Source organism: Hemisphaericaspora subhashii, assembly GCF_019202705.1.
Source record: "Hemisphaericaspora subhashii strain CBS 10753 chromosome Unknown scaffold3, whole genome shotgun sequence".
Taxonomy (NCBI): Eukaryota; Fungi; Ascomycota; class Pichiomycetes; order Serinales; family Debaryomycetaceae; genus Hemisphaericaspora; species Hemisphaericaspora subhashii.
In genome coordinates, this window is record NW_026057212.1 from 14,064 (window position 1) to 31,188 (window position 17,125).

The 17,125-nt window shown below is 34.7% G+C and overlaps 7 protein-coding genes across 7 annotated transcripts; 5 read left to right on the top strand and 2 right to left on the bottom strand. All coding sequences in view use genetic code 12, as the record gives it.

Moving 5' to 3' along the window:
* Positions 1–456: 456 nt before the first annotated feature.
* J8A68_000889 (uncharacterized protein) lies at positions 457–2,739 on the top strand (the record flags this gene model as incomplete). The annotated part of the gene is made up of 1 exon (XM_049410612.1): positions 457–2,739. The coding sequence occupies one exon, from the start codon at positions 457–459 to the stop codon at positions 2,737–2,739; it is 2,283 nt and encodes a 760-aa protein (XP_049265719.1).
* Positions 2,740–3,763: 1,024 nt separating this feature from the next.
* COX13 (cytochrome c oxidase subunit VIa) lies at positions 3,764–4,177 on the top strand (the record flags this gene model as incomplete). The annotated part of the gene is made up of 1 exon (XM_049410613.1): positions 3,764–4,177. One exon carries the CDS (start codon positions 3,764–3,766, stop codon positions 4,175–4,177), a length of 414 nt encoding a protein of 137 aa, XP_049265720.1.
* Positions 4,178–4,866: 689 nt separating this feature from the next.
* On the bottom strand, positions 4,867–6,399 carry CDC55 (protein phosphatase 2A regulatory subunit; the record flags this gene model as incomplete). The annotated part of the gene is made up of 1 exon (XM_049410614.1): positions 4,867–6,399. The coding sequence occupies one exon, from the start codon at positions 6,397–6,399 to the stop codon at positions 4,867–4,869; it is 1,533 nt and encodes a 510-aa protein (XP_049265721.1).
* Positions 6,400–8,442: 2,043 nt separating this feature from the next.
* RPS26A (40S ribosomal protein eS26) lies at positions 8,443–8,802 on the bottom strand (the record flags this gene model as incomplete). Its single annotated transcript, XM_049410615.1, has 1 exon — positions 8,443–8,802. The coding sequence occupies one exon, from the start codon at positions 8,800–8,802 to the stop codon at positions 8,443–8,445; it is 360 nt and encodes a 119-aa protein (XP_049265722.1).
* Positions 8,803–10,229: 1,427 nt separating this feature from the next.
* On the top strand, positions 10,230–10,694 carry COX4 (cytochrome c oxidase subunit IV; the record flags this gene model as incomplete). The annotated part of the gene is made up of 1 exon (XM_049410616.1): positions 10,230–10,694. The coding sequence occupies one exon, from the start codon at positions 10,230–10,232 to the stop codon at positions 10,692–10,694; it is 465 nt and encodes a 154-aa protein (XP_049265723.1).
* Positions 10,695–11,748: 1,054 nt separating this feature from the next.
* J8A68_000894 (uncharacterized protein) lies at positions 11,749–12,840 on the top strand (the record flags this gene model as incomplete). The annotated part of the gene is made up of 1 exon (XM_049410617.1): positions 11,749–12,840. One exon carries the CDS (start codon positions 11,749–11,751, stop codon positions 12,838–12,840), a length of 1,092 nt encoding a protein of 363 aa, XP_049265724.1.
* Positions 12,841–13,338: 498 nt separating this feature from the next.
* On the top strand, positions 13,339–17,018 carry SLA1 (cytoskeletal protein-binding protein; the record flags this gene model as incomplete). The annotated part of the gene is made up of 2 exons (XM_049410618.1): positions 13,339–13,551; positions 13,620–17,018. 2 exons carry the CDS (start codon positions 13,339–13,341, stop codon positions 17,016–17,018), a joined length of 3,612 nt encoding a protein of 1,203 aa, XP_049265725.1.
* Between the last annotated feature and the right edge of the window lie 107 nt (positions 17,019–17,125).

Genomic DNA, 17,125 nt, shown 5'->3' on the forward strand with positions numbered 1-17,125 from the left:
AATTTCTAATCTTGTGATCACAACTAGACAATTAATATCAAACTGGAGAATGATGCTATTTCAATTTAATCATATGTTTTCTAAGGAAAACGGGATCACGACTAAGATTTATTTTATTTATTGGTCATCGCAAAGTCCTCGACGTTTCTATTGTCTCACGACCAAAAAATAAAAAGAAACTCAGCCCTAAAAAGGGACAACTTTCTAAAAAATATTCTCGGAGCCTCAGATCACTTCCAAACACATAATATTTTTTTTTGCAATAATTACTATTTTTAAGCAGTCATCAACAAAAGGGATGACGAATCAGACTATCTTTGCATTTAAAAATATTATATATAATCTCAGATTCTTCAATAATGTCAAAATCTTGAAAGCTTAAATTCTAAAATAGATAGCATCTCTCACATAACTATGCGTCTAACCATACATGATAAGTATAGGCATCCTATCAATATGAGAAGGATCCACAAAATTCGAGTAGCATTGTTTCTTGCTATTGTGATTTCCCTAAATTTCCTCATTTGGAACCAAGGTACAGATTTACAATATTCAAATCTAAGAACATATCCAGAGAACATTAATAAACGAATTCGACCCACGACTTTTACTTCAAGTCAATTTGACACCAGACTAGAAGAAAATCTTAGCAAGGAAGATGTAAAAGAGGTAGCCATTATAACACCAGAGGACTTCAATATTATTGAATTACCTTCTGCAATACCCGATTATCAACCATTCGATGCCCGGTTCACCCTTGGCTTATTGTTGCATTATCTTGACCAATCTAACATAGACGAACTACCTGGATTCAACTGGGCAGATTTCACAAGTATGGAACCATTGGAAAAGTATCTTTTCAGTGTGAAGCTGTCTTGTTCTGATTTTGATATCCGAACAAAAAACAAGACCAGGGATGAAAAAGAACAAAGGTGGGATCCTAAGCGTTACTGCATTAATGATGCTGATATACCGAGCTTAATTGAAACTTCAAAAAATGAGGAATTGGTTAAAAATTTGAAATATATTCAAGAACAAAAGTATTCAACAGGATTTCACATGTTTACGAATTGCGGTAGGCAATCCTTTGAGTTTCGGCCCATAGTAGCTAAATCCTATCTATACGATTTCATGCAATCACCACTATCATTAGTTCTTTTGTTCCCTGAATCTAAGACATTCCAAATTGATATAAATCAAGACAAGAAACTAAAATTAGCTGAATATGTTGATGTAGTAGAAGAATCTATAAACGTTAGGGATCAACTTAGAAAGTTTATGAATACTTTACCTATGAAAGAAAACCATATACCATACAACATAGAATTAAGTCACGAGGACTTTATTGACAAATCACCCCAAATAATAGAAAGCTTAGAAAACTCAGAAGAACCATTATCAAAAAGAGATCAATTATATTTAGAAAGATTAAAGTTTTCCAGCGCAGTAGTTGGAAATCCTTATAAGACTTTCGGGGAGGCTAAGATAATACAAAGTCAAAAGGGGTCAAATGTCGGTGGCCATTATGATTGGAGATTTTTTAATGGAAATACAAAAGGGACTTTTAAAAATGACATGTCTATTCACGCATTAATAAAGGCGTTTTTCAAATTAGCAAGTGTATACAATATTAGATGTTGGATTGTGCATGGATCATTGTTATCATGGTATTGGGATGGTTTGAAATTCCCTTGGGATGCCGATGCTGATATTACTATGCCAATTGATGACCTACATAAGTTGACTAGACAATTTAATCGGAGTCTTATTGTTGATTTCGGTAATGATATAGATCTGCAAATCCGGTATGGTAGATACTTTTTGGATTCGACAGTTTTTATTAGTAGGAGAACCAAAGAGAATGGAAAGAATAATATCGATGGAAGATTCATCGACATAGATACCGGTGTTTATATTGATATAACCGGGTTAGCGTTAACGGAAACTAAAGCTCCCGAACGTGATGACTACTTACTAAAGGCAACAAAATATGAACGCGACTCTGAGAGAAATATTCCAAATAAGTCAATCACCGAATACGACGTGAATTCATTCTTGCAAACTTATAACTGTAAGAATAACCAATTTTTCAGCTTGAAAGAAGTGAGCCCATTAAGGCTTTCTTTGTTTGAAGGAGAATACATGTATATCCCGAATCGTGTAACTAAAGTTTTAACGAATAAATTTTCCCCAAAATCACTCATCAATAAAGAATATATGGGTTATACATATATACCAATATTGCGACTTTGGTTGAAAACGGATATGCTTTTTGACTTCTTAGCAGCTAATACAAGGAAGACCAAGAAACAAATCAAAGATAAAATGAAGGTTCCAGAATTAAATGAGGAACAATGTTTGGAATTATTAAAATCAAACAAGGATATACTAGTACAATATTTGAGAACAAGAAGGGTAACGGAGTACCACGACAATGAAATCAGGAAGATCCTACAAGATGAATCTACCGAGTCATTAAATTTTGAAGAAGGAATCTTGATAGACAATAGGGCAGAACTTAGAGCTGATCAATTCACCTGGAACGCGCTAAATGAATCAAACAGTTATGACAAAGTTTGGGAACGAGTCAATAACTTAATCAGCAAATATGAAGAGAATGGTAAACAAGTAGTGGAAGTCACGTTTGGGCCCGACGTCATACCCGTAGAGAAGGAAGAAACCAAAAACGAGAATTCGAAAGACGAGTCCCCGAAAAAGAAGACAGGCAAGAAGAAATAGGCCCGCTGCAAACAACTTCCACTGGTGGGTGGTTCGTAATTGTTAGGTATTTACTTAGACTGTTTATATGGGAAAAGACGTTGCAAATGATTTGTAGTAGGCGAACTGGGAAAGATACATTCAAAAAGATGCCCAAAAGGTTCCACATCTCCAAAGTCCGACTGTAAGAGTACTTTAGATTCGACAAGAAGCTTCCTGTACAGATCAACGTAAACTGTAAAGGCAGCTTTTCAAGATTTTTAATTGCATAGTCAAAATGATGAACGTGGGCCAAAAAGATTGTTTGAATTTGAAAAAAAGGTAGTTGATAGTAGTTTTTGTTTCAGTTTGAGTTTTGTCTTTTAAATAGATTTGTCAACAGTATACACTAATCATTTGAATAGATATATAGGATTTAGTAAACAATTGCATTATGATTCGAAAGAATTGCGGGAGGGGAACCTATGTTAAACAAACTATTTGATTTGTGAACTATGTGAGTCTCAGCTTAATGAAAGGAAACATGTTCGACAGCTTTCCTCCAACGCGCAAATTGAATCACCCACAGGTAATTTGCAGAATCAAAACCAATTACTGAATTTTAACAGAAAATCGCAATAAAGTACTTGCCAAGTTCACTTGAAGTGCATGTATAATCTTAGTAAATTTGTATTCAAAACTAACAATATTGTTCCTGCTAGATGACTCTTTCAATTCCATCCTGAAAATAAGGAACTCGATTAATATTGTTTTAAAGTTCGGATGTGTTATCCGCTACTTCTGAGGTTGAGAAAACTTCGTCATCACTGCTAAAATTCGCTCCAACAAAAGAATGGCTGCAAAACAAAAACAAAAAAAGAAATTTAGATCACATGACTCGTGTCACATGACCCAAATTCAAACCAATAAAATTTCTCAAATACAAATTAGAAATGAAACCATTTTTTTTCTGTTTCTTCTACTCGTTGTTTTTAAAGGCTCAAATAAAATTGAGAGTAAATTAGTTACATTTTCATTATAACTCAATTACAAAGTCAACAAAACGATGTTTAGAAGAGCCGCACAACTCACTGCAAGAAGATTCAACCATCATGGTTATGGTACTTCCAAGTATATCAATGATTTAGCCTACGCTGGTTCTAAAGTTAACAAGAAGGCCGGAGAAGAATTCATTAAGAAGTATGAAGAAAAGGTTCATCATTCTGAAGGTATTACCAAATTATGGAAGAAGTTAACTTACTTAGTTGCAATTCCAGCTATTTTATTAACTGCTATTCCAGTTAGTAAGATTGAAATGGAACATGCTGAACATAGAAAACATCAACGTCATTTAAGTGATGATGAATGGCCAGTACAATATGATTACCAAAACATCAGATCTAAGCCATTCTTCTGGGGTGATGGTGATAAGACTTTATTCTGGAACAATGATGTCAACAGACATGTTGTTAAGGATTAAATTTGGAATGTTATAGTTATATGATTTCGTTTTAAGTGTTGTGTTTTTTTGTTTTGCATTTTTTGTGACGTTTTTGGAAAGAGTACTTATTGAGTAAGTGGTTCTCTGGATATATTTGTCTACTTTAGTTTAAAAATATATAGTCTATAATATGAGAAGATAATTATTGTTTTTGTATGTTTTATTAAGGAGTTTAAATTTGTAGAAGACCGAATTGTGCTGACAAATTCGATGGGATCGAAGGAACATTGTTGTCAAGAGTCAGCATCTCTGAAATAGCAAAATAAGATCGATTGAATGTAAACTTCCTCTTTTTACAACTCAATTGAGCTTTCATGGCTCGATGCTGTCTATTACATATATCTGGGGTAAGTAAATTCCGGCGATGACAACATTGGGCTAAAATGGACACATTACATGGCAAATAATTACCTGTACTTATATAAATTATAATAAAGTTATAAAAAAGACAGTCAAAAAAGAAGCACCAAAACGAAACTATACAGTATATATATAAAAGGCAAACTAATATAAATTATAAGAAACAAAGACGAGAAAGAGTCAAAACTAAACAAATGAATTATTTATAATCACGTCAACATAAACAAAAAAACTTTAACATGCACGTTCATTAAAATGGGATGGAAAAACTTGAGATGAAAGTAAGGGGCAAGGGAACTTGTTCAATTTCACAATGTAGAAAAGATGTATAAGTTATTAGTAGCCGCAATTGCTACTGAATTCTCTCTAGGATGCCAAGATAAATGAAGTATACTCTTTTTGAAATCAGTATCATCAAAATCATTCCCAGATGTGCTACCTATACCGCTCATCATTCTACGTCTCATTGGATGATGTCCTGATTTTTTGGATTTGAACGCAGATTTGTCTGCTTGTAAAATGATTTCTTCTTGATCTTCCTCTTCATCTATTGAACTTGGTGATTTTTTACTTGGTGGATTTTGATTGATAGAACGATCATCGTCATCATCATCGTCTCCACCTTCTTCATCGTCATTGAATGGTTTCTTTCTACTGTTTTTCTTAAAGGATGTGGTTTTAAACATTGGTTTTTCAGGTGGGGATGAAGATGCGATTGAATTTGAGGATGAAGATATGGCATTTGGATAAATCATAAAATTATTATTATAAGAACCAGTCATTACTGATTTATTATCTCCACTAAATTGAACTTCAAATTTATCAAAGATTGCATCGTTTTCATAAGTATCACATAATCTTTCTCGTAAATGTTCATGAACATTTATTGTTTTAACTGGTTTATTTTCCATTGCTAAATCCCATATTTTAACAGTCATATAATCACGAGATGCAATATATCTACCATCATAACTGAACCTAACATCAGAAATTGAACTAGTAATTTCAGTAAAGAAATTATGAGATGATGGATCTAAATATTCTTCGAATATTTTAGCATGAGAATCACACAATGAATTTGATCTCATATCGGCTAATTTAATAGTTCCTTTTGAAGATGAATACATAAATAAGTTACAATGACTAGGATGGAATTCAGCACTAGTAATAACTTCGGTCAATTCTTCCATATTTGTTGGTTTGATATCTACTATATTAAATGATTGATCAGCAATTCCTAAATTCCATAAATTAATTCTTAAATCATCTGAACTTAAAAATGTTTCTTGATCTGAATTAACAGAAATCGAATTGATATGATAAGCATGAGCATTTGAATATATCTTTTTAGGTTGGGCTGCAATTAATTTATCATGTAATTGTAATTGAGGTAATTTTAAAGATGATACATCAAAACTTCCAGTTGAAGGTAAATGATTTAAACCATTTAAATTGTTTTCACTTACCAATTTGATTTGTTTTTCCATAATTTTCCATAATTTAATTGTTTTATCATTTGTGGATAATAAATAAAGTGAATCATTTGAACTTCTTAACCATTTTATTTTATTAATCTTTTCTTCAATTTCTAAAGATTTTAAATAATCAAATTCAGCATCATGACTTTGAAATTCTGTAAAGAATTTATATTCACAACTTTGTTTCTTTTTGGATTGATTTCGTTCAAATAAAACAACTCTACCACCTTTATCACCAGTAGCCAAAAAATCACCTGTATGATCAAATTCTACTGTCGATATAATATCTGCTTCGGTAATATTCTCAATGTCTCCTTTATCTCCGAAGCATTGAGAGAACTTCCAAGTTTCGTCTGCTGTCATCTATGGATTATTGTAATTGTGTATAGTAGTAGTAGCTATATTATTTAATGTAATTTTAAACAAGTATTTAGTAGTCAATTGTGTTTCAAAATGGACAAAGGGATTTTTTTTTGAATTTGGAGGTGAAAGAAAAAATAGAATCAACCACCGGCAAAGGGAAAAACTTTTTTTTATTTGCGATTGGTATTGGTACGGTTAAATTGATTGAATTGATTTGATTATCAATGTGGTTAATTGATAATAATAATAGCAAGTTTCTTGGAATCAAGAAATGTATATATTAAGTTTGAATTGAATTGAGTTTGAATTGATTGTGTATGACAAAATAAGGCTCTTATAAACAATCTGTTTATAATTTTATCTTTGTAAATTTCGTACGATAATGGAGGGGGGGAACGGGGGACGAGAGATGAGAAAAAATGACGTTGTAAGTTTATAATGTAACTTTCCAAATATGTAAATAATTAATTCTTGTAATGTTTTTTTAGAAAGAGTTAATGATTTCTGATTACTAGTTCTTATATGTCAATTGAGTTGGGAGATGCAAAAAAAAGAGAGAACAAACCTTTGTATATCAAACTTTACAAATGATGATGTTTGTTGTTGTCGATAATGACATTTTGAAGTCAAGTAAAGATGCCCCCAAAAAAAAAACAGAAGGAGAGAGAGACAGCCATTTATTGAATAGAGAGAGGATTAGAAAACAAAAAAATATTTTATGTTGTGTGATTATTTTGTGTGTGTCTCATTAAAATTTCATTTTCTCAGTAAAATTAGATGATCAATTTTTTTGCTTTCACATTCTTTCTGACGAGAAGTAAAATTTGCTTGTCTCTTGTCTATTTGCAACCATCTCTTGGTAATCAGTAATCTATTAACTCTAAGATTACAATAAATCTACAGGAAGTTCGATGACCCCAAGCAACCAAGTCTACTAAAAAAGGAACAATGAACAGTAATTATACAATTAGACAATATCAGCCGAAGAATAGCCACAATTCCAGGTTTTGCAGCATCTTTATTTTTTGCATGACTGTGATGTTGAACACCATATCATCAGAGGCCATAATCTATAAATCGGGGAAAGCGGCTATCCCCTTTTGGTCTACATTAAACTGGATAGAAGTCATAGGATCGATTAAACATTTGATCATTGAAATATATAGCTTGTTACCAATTGCCGCCTTAGTATGAGATGTGGCTGCGTAATTTTTGATGGTTGCATTTTTTTTTTCGATAGTCAAAATTTGCAACCTATCTTTTCTTCAGAGCACTAGAAGGGGCCGATCATATTACTACCTGTCTAGGGTCACTCAAGCTTATTGGGATCAACAAATCAAAATAATTGATCGCCTATCTAACTTATGACAACAAGTGATACCTTTTCAAGTCCCTATCATTGACATTTCATTTCATTTCTCGTTTGGGTTTTCTAGGTCAAATTACATACCTTGTACTTATCGAACTTGATTCTACAATACGTAGCATACGATCCAAATCATTAATCGCCATCTACCCAAATTAGAAAATATGACATCTTTATGATCAGGAGCAATCACGTGATAGGCATAACCTCACTTGTGTAAAGTGTATTTGAGTAGTTTGAGGAATCATTTACAAAGGCAATTACCAGAGGTTCTTGGGAACAACTCTGTCGATCCCCGTATTATTATAGTCTAACATATCTTGCTTTCGGCAATATTATTTGTATAATCCTTGCTTTCAAGTTTTGCATACTTCGAAATTCTAGCTGCGAAAAAGTTACCAAGTATTCATTTACTTAGAAATCCAAGCACTCAGAAGTAAGACAAGAGATTCTTGAAAACATGCCTTCCAATCTGATAATGGAAGCTCACTACTAATGGAATAGTTCTATAGGTTTTTTAGAGAATGAGAAACTAATTTGTTAAGTTAGATCAAAGTTGACTTCACTTGAGTTCCACGTACAACATACTCTGCAAATCAATATACAAGGTTTTCGTTATATTATGACATTTGTTAATTTTTATATTAAATACAGTTATTTAAGTACAAAAAAAGAGTTTAGTTAGCCTTCTTAGCAGCATCTTGTGGAGCAACCTTTCTGTCAGAAGAGAATCTCTTTCTTTGTGGTGGGGTTCTGATTCTTCTGTCGGTTCTAGATCTAACTCTGACAATTCTGGCGTGAATAGCACAAGAGACACAGTAGTGTAATTTGTTGTATAATTTTGGTAAAGCGTATTCAGCGTAAACAGAAGCTTCGGATAAATCTCTGACAGCAGCAGCTTCAACCATGTTTCTGATGGTGACTCTCTTGATAGCCTTATCCTTTGGAACACATCTGGCACAGTTTAAACATCTAACTGGCTTGACGTGACCTCTACCCTTCTTGTTTCTACCGTTGGAAGCTCTCTTTTTTGGCATATTGAACTAAAAGAAATGTTAGTATATTGATCACTTCATTTTATATCATAATTAACAGTCGAACATTTTTTATTAAACGATGAATGATATTGATCTTGGAAGTATGTGATCTATGATTAAGTGCATAATATTTTCAACTTATCAAAAATTATTTGGAATCCCTCTCTTCGAATTGGAGATCAAAAAATCATGTAATAAAGCCTATATGTAAATCATGAATGCATTGGCGGTTGCGATGTTCGTTTATACATTTGTTCTATTAAACTTATCATATTAAAATTTTTCACAAATTCAAATCTTTTAAAGTGGTCGTAAATAGTTATCTGTAGTCGTAAATAAGTAGTATTCATTGGGTTCTGTCCCTCTCATTCATTCATTCTATATGGATATAATCAAAAATGTAACGTCTATTATATGTATAGGTCATTCACATACCTATTACTTACTGATGTAAATTGTAAAAGAAGAAGGTTGAAAATTTATTAAGAAGAAAAAAAATTTTAATAAGGTGAATTGGATTGTTTGGGTCTCTACACAGTATGGGAAAATTGTTTGTTAGTGTGAGTGCATTCTAAACAGAGAATCAAAGGTACTGCATATTAAGATAGGCAACTCTTTAACTATGGTACTATCTATTTTTGTATGGGGGAACGCGCACTAGCTTTTGGGTGTAGCCAGAACAAATGAAAAAAAGTTTCCTGGAAAATGCTTGAAAAAGTCGTGCGAAATCAAAATATAAATTCACGTGACAGCTTAGGGTTTCAACCCTAGCTGAAGAATTAAAAATCGGTCATGTGACTTAAATCATGTGACTTTGATCACATGACACATCACGTGAAACTGATCAGCTGACTAATTCACCCAAAATATGATACAAAATTCAAACCAATAAAATTCAATTAATAATAACGAAAAACATGAAAAAAAAATAGCTGTACAAATTAGCTGATTCTCAAATTTGGTTTATAAAACAAATACATTGCAATCGGGTTTTGAATTTTTAAGTGTACAACTAATTTACTACAACCATATAATCACATAAGTATGTACCTACTCATTACAACTATTATCTAAGTAGTACAATTGGACCAATTGCAGGCAAAGACAATCTCGTTAATCATAAATTGAAGTAGAAAAGCAGATGAGATGAATTCCAGTGGAAAAGCTAATACCAATTGAGAAACTTTGACTCACCACTTAAAGAAATATCTTCCAAATATGCGTCCTGGATTACGAATTGAGTGTATTAAACTTAGAAATTGTTTGCAAGTCTCCACAGTTTCTGGATTTTATTTAACAGAATCTTGAATGTCAAATGAACTGGGGTACTTAATACATGGACATAATCCATTGACCAATTGTACAATTAGACAGTTAGACACCTTTTATCCAACCTGTATACATGGATACTAACATCAATTCTAGTAATGCTTTCTCGTACTACCTTCAGAGTTGCCAGACAACAAGTTAGATTATTATCTACTTCAAGAATCTTATTAAATAAACTCCCAACTGAACTTAAGACCGCTGATTCTTTAGCTGAAGTTACTAGTGAACGTGATTTAATTGGTAAGGGTGCTAAAGCAGGTACTATCCCAACAGATTTCGAACAATCTACCGGTTTACAAAGATTAGAACTTTTAGGTAAGAGAGAAGGTGTTGATGTTTTCGATATGGAAAACCCAATTTGTGAAGGTACTGGTACTTTTGACGACCCACTCTTAGTTCCAACCTTTTTCGGTTACAGATATGTTGGTTGTAGAGGTAAAGGTGATGACGAACACAAGGCTTACTGGATGAAGGTTGAAGATGGTAAGAAATCTAGATGCTGGCACTGTGGTACCGTCTTGACTGCCAAGTACTTGGGTGAAGAAAGTATGCACCACCATTAAATTTGACAGTTGGACATTTAAGAAGAATGGAAACATAAGAAAACGCCCTCAAGATAATAATGACATGAGAAAATGTGCAGGTACATAATTGCATCCGTTATGTTTTCTAACGGGATTTGATTTAGGTGTTTTCTTTTAGATTTCAAATTCCAACAAGTTTCATCACGTTTCCATTAAAATTTCAATATTTACATCTATGAAGGATATAAAGGAAACGATTCTTTGTTAACATATATATTCATAACTATGATTTCATTTTGTTTAGTATTTTTTACAGTTCTCAGAAACCTTTTTTTTAACCGATTTTTTTCTAATAAAAGAATATAAAAATGTGAAAACCAGACGAAGAAGCTTATCTTTAGAAAGCATTCTCGGCATTGCTTGCCTAGAAGAGGGGTGGGTTTGGGATGTGCTTGAAGCTTTCGTGGAGATAGTATGAAAAGATTCCAAATTGCCAAGACCAAAGAATATGCTGACAAAATGAGATAAGCTGATATCAGAAATATCGCGAAACAGCTGTAAAACACCAAAACCACTCTAGATCATATGTTTCCAGTGTAAATCTACGTTTCTGCTCCCATCTGCCCATTCGGCTAATACGCTGGTTGTAAATTGCATGAAGCCTTACCAGAGATCTTTTCAACCCCTGTCACAAAAAGGTACACGGCACTGCTAAACCAAACCATTGTAGTCATGTGTAGACATAACCACTGTTGCATGCAAGAAATTCTTGAAATTGGAAGTGCGGTTAGATCCAACGGGATTCAGGAGGTGGTCTCCTTAGGTGTGGCACTTTCTGTGTAGATAGCCAATAAACAGTCAGTGTGCTCGGCTTAAGCTTGAAAAAATATCGATGAGCCGCACGGTAATCGGTGGAAAAGTGGTCGCTTATCTTTGTGTTCCAAAAATATGGATTGCAAATGTGTGGAATTTTACCGTGTATCTCCGTTAACACTTTTATCTGAAACAATATAAATATCTATGAATTTCCACCCATATTCTATTGGAGGATGACTTCTAATCACATATTCTACGTAGTTAAAGATTCTGAATTATGACAGTTAAACAAAAAGTTTTAGTACTTGGTAAACCCAAGCAACAGTTCCTCAAAGAATTCAATGGGAAATTTGAATTTATTCATTATGAAATAACCACACTTGAAAAAGTTTTACATGATTTTCAAACCAAGCTTGCAGATATAGAAGCAATATATGCAGGCTGGTCGGGGTTTCACAAGATTGGTGGGTTTAGAGGAAAACTAATAAGTTTTGCTCCCAAAAATCTTAGGATTATAGCTAGTTGTACAGTAGGTTACGATCATTACGACAGTCAGGGGATGGCAGAAAGAGGTATTATATTAACCAATGTCCCTTCTCAAATTGCCTTTGAAGCAGTTGCAGATCTTGTCTTATATAATACAATCACAAGTTTTAGAAATTTTAAAATATTTGAAAATCACTTTGGACCAGATATTGGTCATACTGCTATAATAAGAACATCTGTAGTCGAAGGTGAATTTGATCAGCAGTCAGGAAAAGCTCTCATACAAACTACTTTTGGTGATGGATATGCCGATGCTTGTTGTGGAAGAGAAAACCTCTCTCCTAGAGGTCATAATGCAGTTATTGTTGGTTTTGGAAATATTGGGAAACTAATTGCAACCAGGTTGGCATGTATAGGAATGAATATACATTATGTCAAAAGAAGACCTCTAAGCGCTGAAGAAGAGAAATCTGTTGGTATTAAGATGACATATCATCAATCTTTGGCAGATACAGCTGATTTTGCCGATCTTATAGTGATTGCGTGTCCAGGTACTCCTGCTACCAAGCATATGATAAATGAAGACTTAATAAATAAAATGAAGAAGCAAGTGAGAATAATTAACATTGGTAGGGGATATGTTATACATGAAGAAGCTTTAGTCAATGGCTTGAAACTGGGTAAGGTATTGTTTGCTGGTTTAGACGTATTTGAGCATGAGCCAGGTGTTCATCCTGAGTTGTTTGGTAGAGAAGATGTAGTTTTGACCCCACATATTGGCTCGGCTATAACAGAGAATGATAAATTTACTGCTATGACATCTTTGAAAAACATTGAAACCGTTTTGTTTGGTTATAGTAGGGAATTAACTAGAGTAAATTAGAAAGATTATGAGTATTCGTTTGTTTTATTTAGAGTTAATAGTTTTTTATGTTTTTTTTCGCAATCTATTGTTAATTTTTGCAACTTTTTACCGAAATAAATATATCGCTCCATATCTCCATTCAAAGGAATTACTTGAGGTACTCTTTTTCTTTTGCAAATATTTTACTAGTTACAGCTTTTAGCTACGGAGGTTTGGTAACTTTAACACTGGCTTTGCTATATTGGTGCCAACTACACGATGTTTTTTTGTGTGGAAGTAGTCTATTGTCTATTGTTCCACAATTCCAAATATTTTTTCGGTCTTTTCTCGATTTCTCAAAAAATTGAAATTTGGTGGTTAATCTAATTTTAAAACTAAAAAGAAAAGGAGGGAGGGTGTGCCGATTGTTCAAAAATCTTTAAATTTTACGTCCAAATTTCTGACATAATCTCCAATTTTGAAAGGTACATTTACCATAGATCTTTTGACACCCAATCAATTCGATTATTGATGCCAATGCAGTCCTTATACATAGGGGTATACAAGGCAGTGTATGACTATACAGCTCAAGCCGAAGAAGAGTTGACAATAAAAACTGATGACCTTTTATATTTGTTGGAAAAATCAGATATCGATGAATGGTGGAAAGTTAAAAAGAGAGTTTTAGCTGTTGGAGATGAAGAAGTAGATGAACCCCTGGGTTTAGTTCCTTCGAACTATATTGAAGAGGTATGTTTTTCTTGATTCCGATCTTAGATTTATTTGCATGGGATCTGTTACTAACCAGTTTTTCATAGGCCCCTGTTATCAAACAAGCAACTGCATTATATGATTATGATAAACAAACAGAGGAGGAACTTTCTTTCAAAGAAGGAGCCAAATTTAATATTTACGACTTGAAAGACCCTGATTGGATCTTGGCTAGCAATAATGACAAGACTCAATTTGGGTTTGTTCCATCTAACTATATCCAAATTGGGTCTAGTGAAACACCACAGCAAGCAGCTCAGCCTGCCACCTCTGTCCCAGCTACACAACAACAACAACCACAAATCCCAGTCAACCAAAATATCCCTTCTCTTACGAAAGAGAGATCTCCAGAACAAGCACCAACAGCATCAATGCCTGTAAGAGACTTCCCTCGTCCAAATCAGCCTGTTACCTCTGGATACAATCAAGTGGAAGAAGAGGAAGAAGAAGCTCCACCGCCAATGCCAAATAGACCGGTTGGTAATGAAACTCCAACCAGACCATCCCGCGTAGAACTGTACGAACAAGTAGAAGATGTCGAACAAGGTAGAAATCACACATTTGATGGAGAGTTTTTCACCTGGTATATTGATGAAGTCGATGGTCGCAAGAAAAGATCAGTCGTTTTATCAATTGGTCAAGGTTTAATCATAGTGAAAGCAGATAAGGGTACACCAAAGAAGTTCAAAATTAGAGGCGCTTCAAATCGTGATGACCAATGGAGAATTAGAGATTTGATAGATTTTAGTCATGAGAAGAAACATGTATTCTTGGAATTTAAGAATCCTTCAGCTTCAATTGAATTGCATACTGGAACAAAGGATGTGGCTGATGCTATAATGTCTATTTTGGGAGATTTGAAAGGAGCAGAATCAGCTAAAGGATTAAAGGAAGTAGAAAGAGCATCAAAAGCAAAGACCGGCGCAGGCAATAGAAAAGTTGGTAGATTGATGTATGATTTCGAAGCACAAAGTAGAGATGAATTAGACTGTAAGGAAGGTGACGAAGTTTACGTTATAGATGAGTCAAAATCAAGGGATTGGTGGATGGTGGAAAATACCGATACACGTCGACAAGGTGTTGTCCCCTCTGCATATATTGAAATCATAAGTACCTCGAATTTGGACAAATTGACCGAAGGACCAGTTAGACACAAGTCTACGAAAACTAAAGAAAAGGCACGTCATCATCATAGATCTAGGGAAGAACGTGATAGAGTTAGAGAAAAAGATAGACTTCAAAGAGAAAAGGAATCAAGTAAACAGAAGAATGAAGAAGACAAATCAATGCCAAACTATCATAGAGTTAGAACTTGGATTGACAGTTCAGGATCATTTAAAGTTGAAGCTGAATTTTTGGGTTGTCATGAAGGAAAAATTCATTTACACAAAACAAATGGTGTCAAAATTGCAGTTGGTGCCGAAAAGTTATCAATTGAAGATTTAGAATATGTTGAAAAAGTTACAGGTACCTCATTGGAAAAGTATAAGGAAGCAGTGATGAAGCAACTTGAAAAGAAACCAAAGGCGAAGAGTGGTGCAACTAGTGAAATGAAGAAGGCTCCTTCAGCAACAGCTGTAATTAATGATGTGACTCCAGCCAGACCAACTAGACAAAAGACGAAATCTATGCTTTCTCCAGCAGGTCGTGCGCCTGAATCCGACTACGATTGGTTTGACTTCTTCCTCGAATGTGGTGTGGATATTGGGAATTGTCAACGTTATACCCTCAACTTTAACCGTGAGCAAATGGATCAAACTATTTTGGAGGATATTTCACCATCATTGTTAAGAACCTTGGGATTAAGAGAAGGTGATATTATTCGAGTTATGAAATACTTGGACAATAAATTTGATAGAAAGAAGACTTCAGAAGAAGCAAAACCTGCTGGTGGGTTGTTTGTGGACACGAACGGTGCTCTTAAAACCAATATCGCAGCAAGTGAAGTATCCAAAGTAACTGCAGAGGCATTGCCTTCTCCAGTCAAGGCAGCAACGCCGGAAACGAAAAGTACCAATAAAATTGAAGATGACGCATGGGCAGTCAAGCCTGCTGCAAGGTCAAGTGAAGATCTTCTTAAACCAGTCCAACCTCAAGCACCACAATATACGGGCTCTTTATCAGATCTTGTTAATATCAAACCAACTATTGATAACAAACCACTACCAGCACCACCAGCCTCTTCATCATCTCAGATCCCATCAGCTCCACCGCTTCAACCAGTAAAGACCAATAATACTTTAATTCAACCAGATCAAAAGTTTGCTATTCAAACTCAGGGTGCTGCCGTCCCTGTACCTGCGCAACGTACCGGTACCCTTATCCCAGTTCAAAGAACAGGAGGTGGTGTTTTGGTTCCTGTCCAAACCGGTGGTATTTTAGCTGCCCAACCAACAGGTTTTGTTCCAATTACTGCACAACCAACAGGTTTCATGCCAATTCAACAAACTGGTATAATTCAACCACAATTAACATTTGGTATAATTCCATTACAAACTGGTTCAACTACATTTGTTCCTCAACAGAGCGGTATTCAAAGAGCAGATAGCGCACCACCCGTTACTACATTTGGTCAATCATTTGTTCCATTACAGGCAGGAACTGTTACCATGCCACCAACCACTTTTGCAATTCCAGCTCAACTTACAGGTGGATTACCACCAACAACGTTCAATCAGCCAGCAATGGTCCCCGCTCAAAGAACTGGTGGTCAAATTACAGGTGGATTTGTTCCACAATCTGCATTTGGTAAACAAATAACTGGTGGCTTCATGGGAACTAACGTTGTCCCTAATACTTCCTTTGGTCAACAACCAGTGGCAGCTGGTGGACCTGTTACATCATTCAGTCAACAACTTACTGGTGGATTACCAGCTACTTCATTTGGCGCACAAGTTACTAGTGGACTTCCTCCTACATCATTTGGAGCTCAACCAGCTATGGCCCCAGCCCCAACTCCACAACCAGCCTTCGGGGCACCTGTTGGATTTGGTCAACAAGTTACTGCAAACCCTTTCCCACAACAAACAATGAATCAATTCCAATCTCAACAACCAATGAATGCATTCCCACAACAACCTCAGCAAGCAATGAATCCATTCCCACAACAGCAACAGTCATATGGCCAATTCCCGCAACAACAACAACAACCACAACAGTTTAACCAGTTCCAACAACCATTTAATCAGTTTTCTTCTCAACCAAATATGAACCAAATGGTGAACCAATTCCAAGCAACATCTATTTCTTCACCACCATCATTTGGTCAACAAGCTCCAGTTACTTCTTTTGGTCAAGCACAATTTGAAGGATTTAGTAATCAACCGTTACAATCACAACCAACAGGAACGGGATTTGGTAATGCTCCATTACAAACACAACCAACTGGTCAAAAAGCGAACATTCTGGCTGCTACCCCTGATAATCCATTCGGATTTGGATTTTAGAGTTATCTGCTGAGAGGTATTACGAACTTGTTCTTATTGTTTATCTTCTATTTTTATAAATTTATTCATTCTTCGATTATATTGTTTTTCTAATTGTTACATTTTTT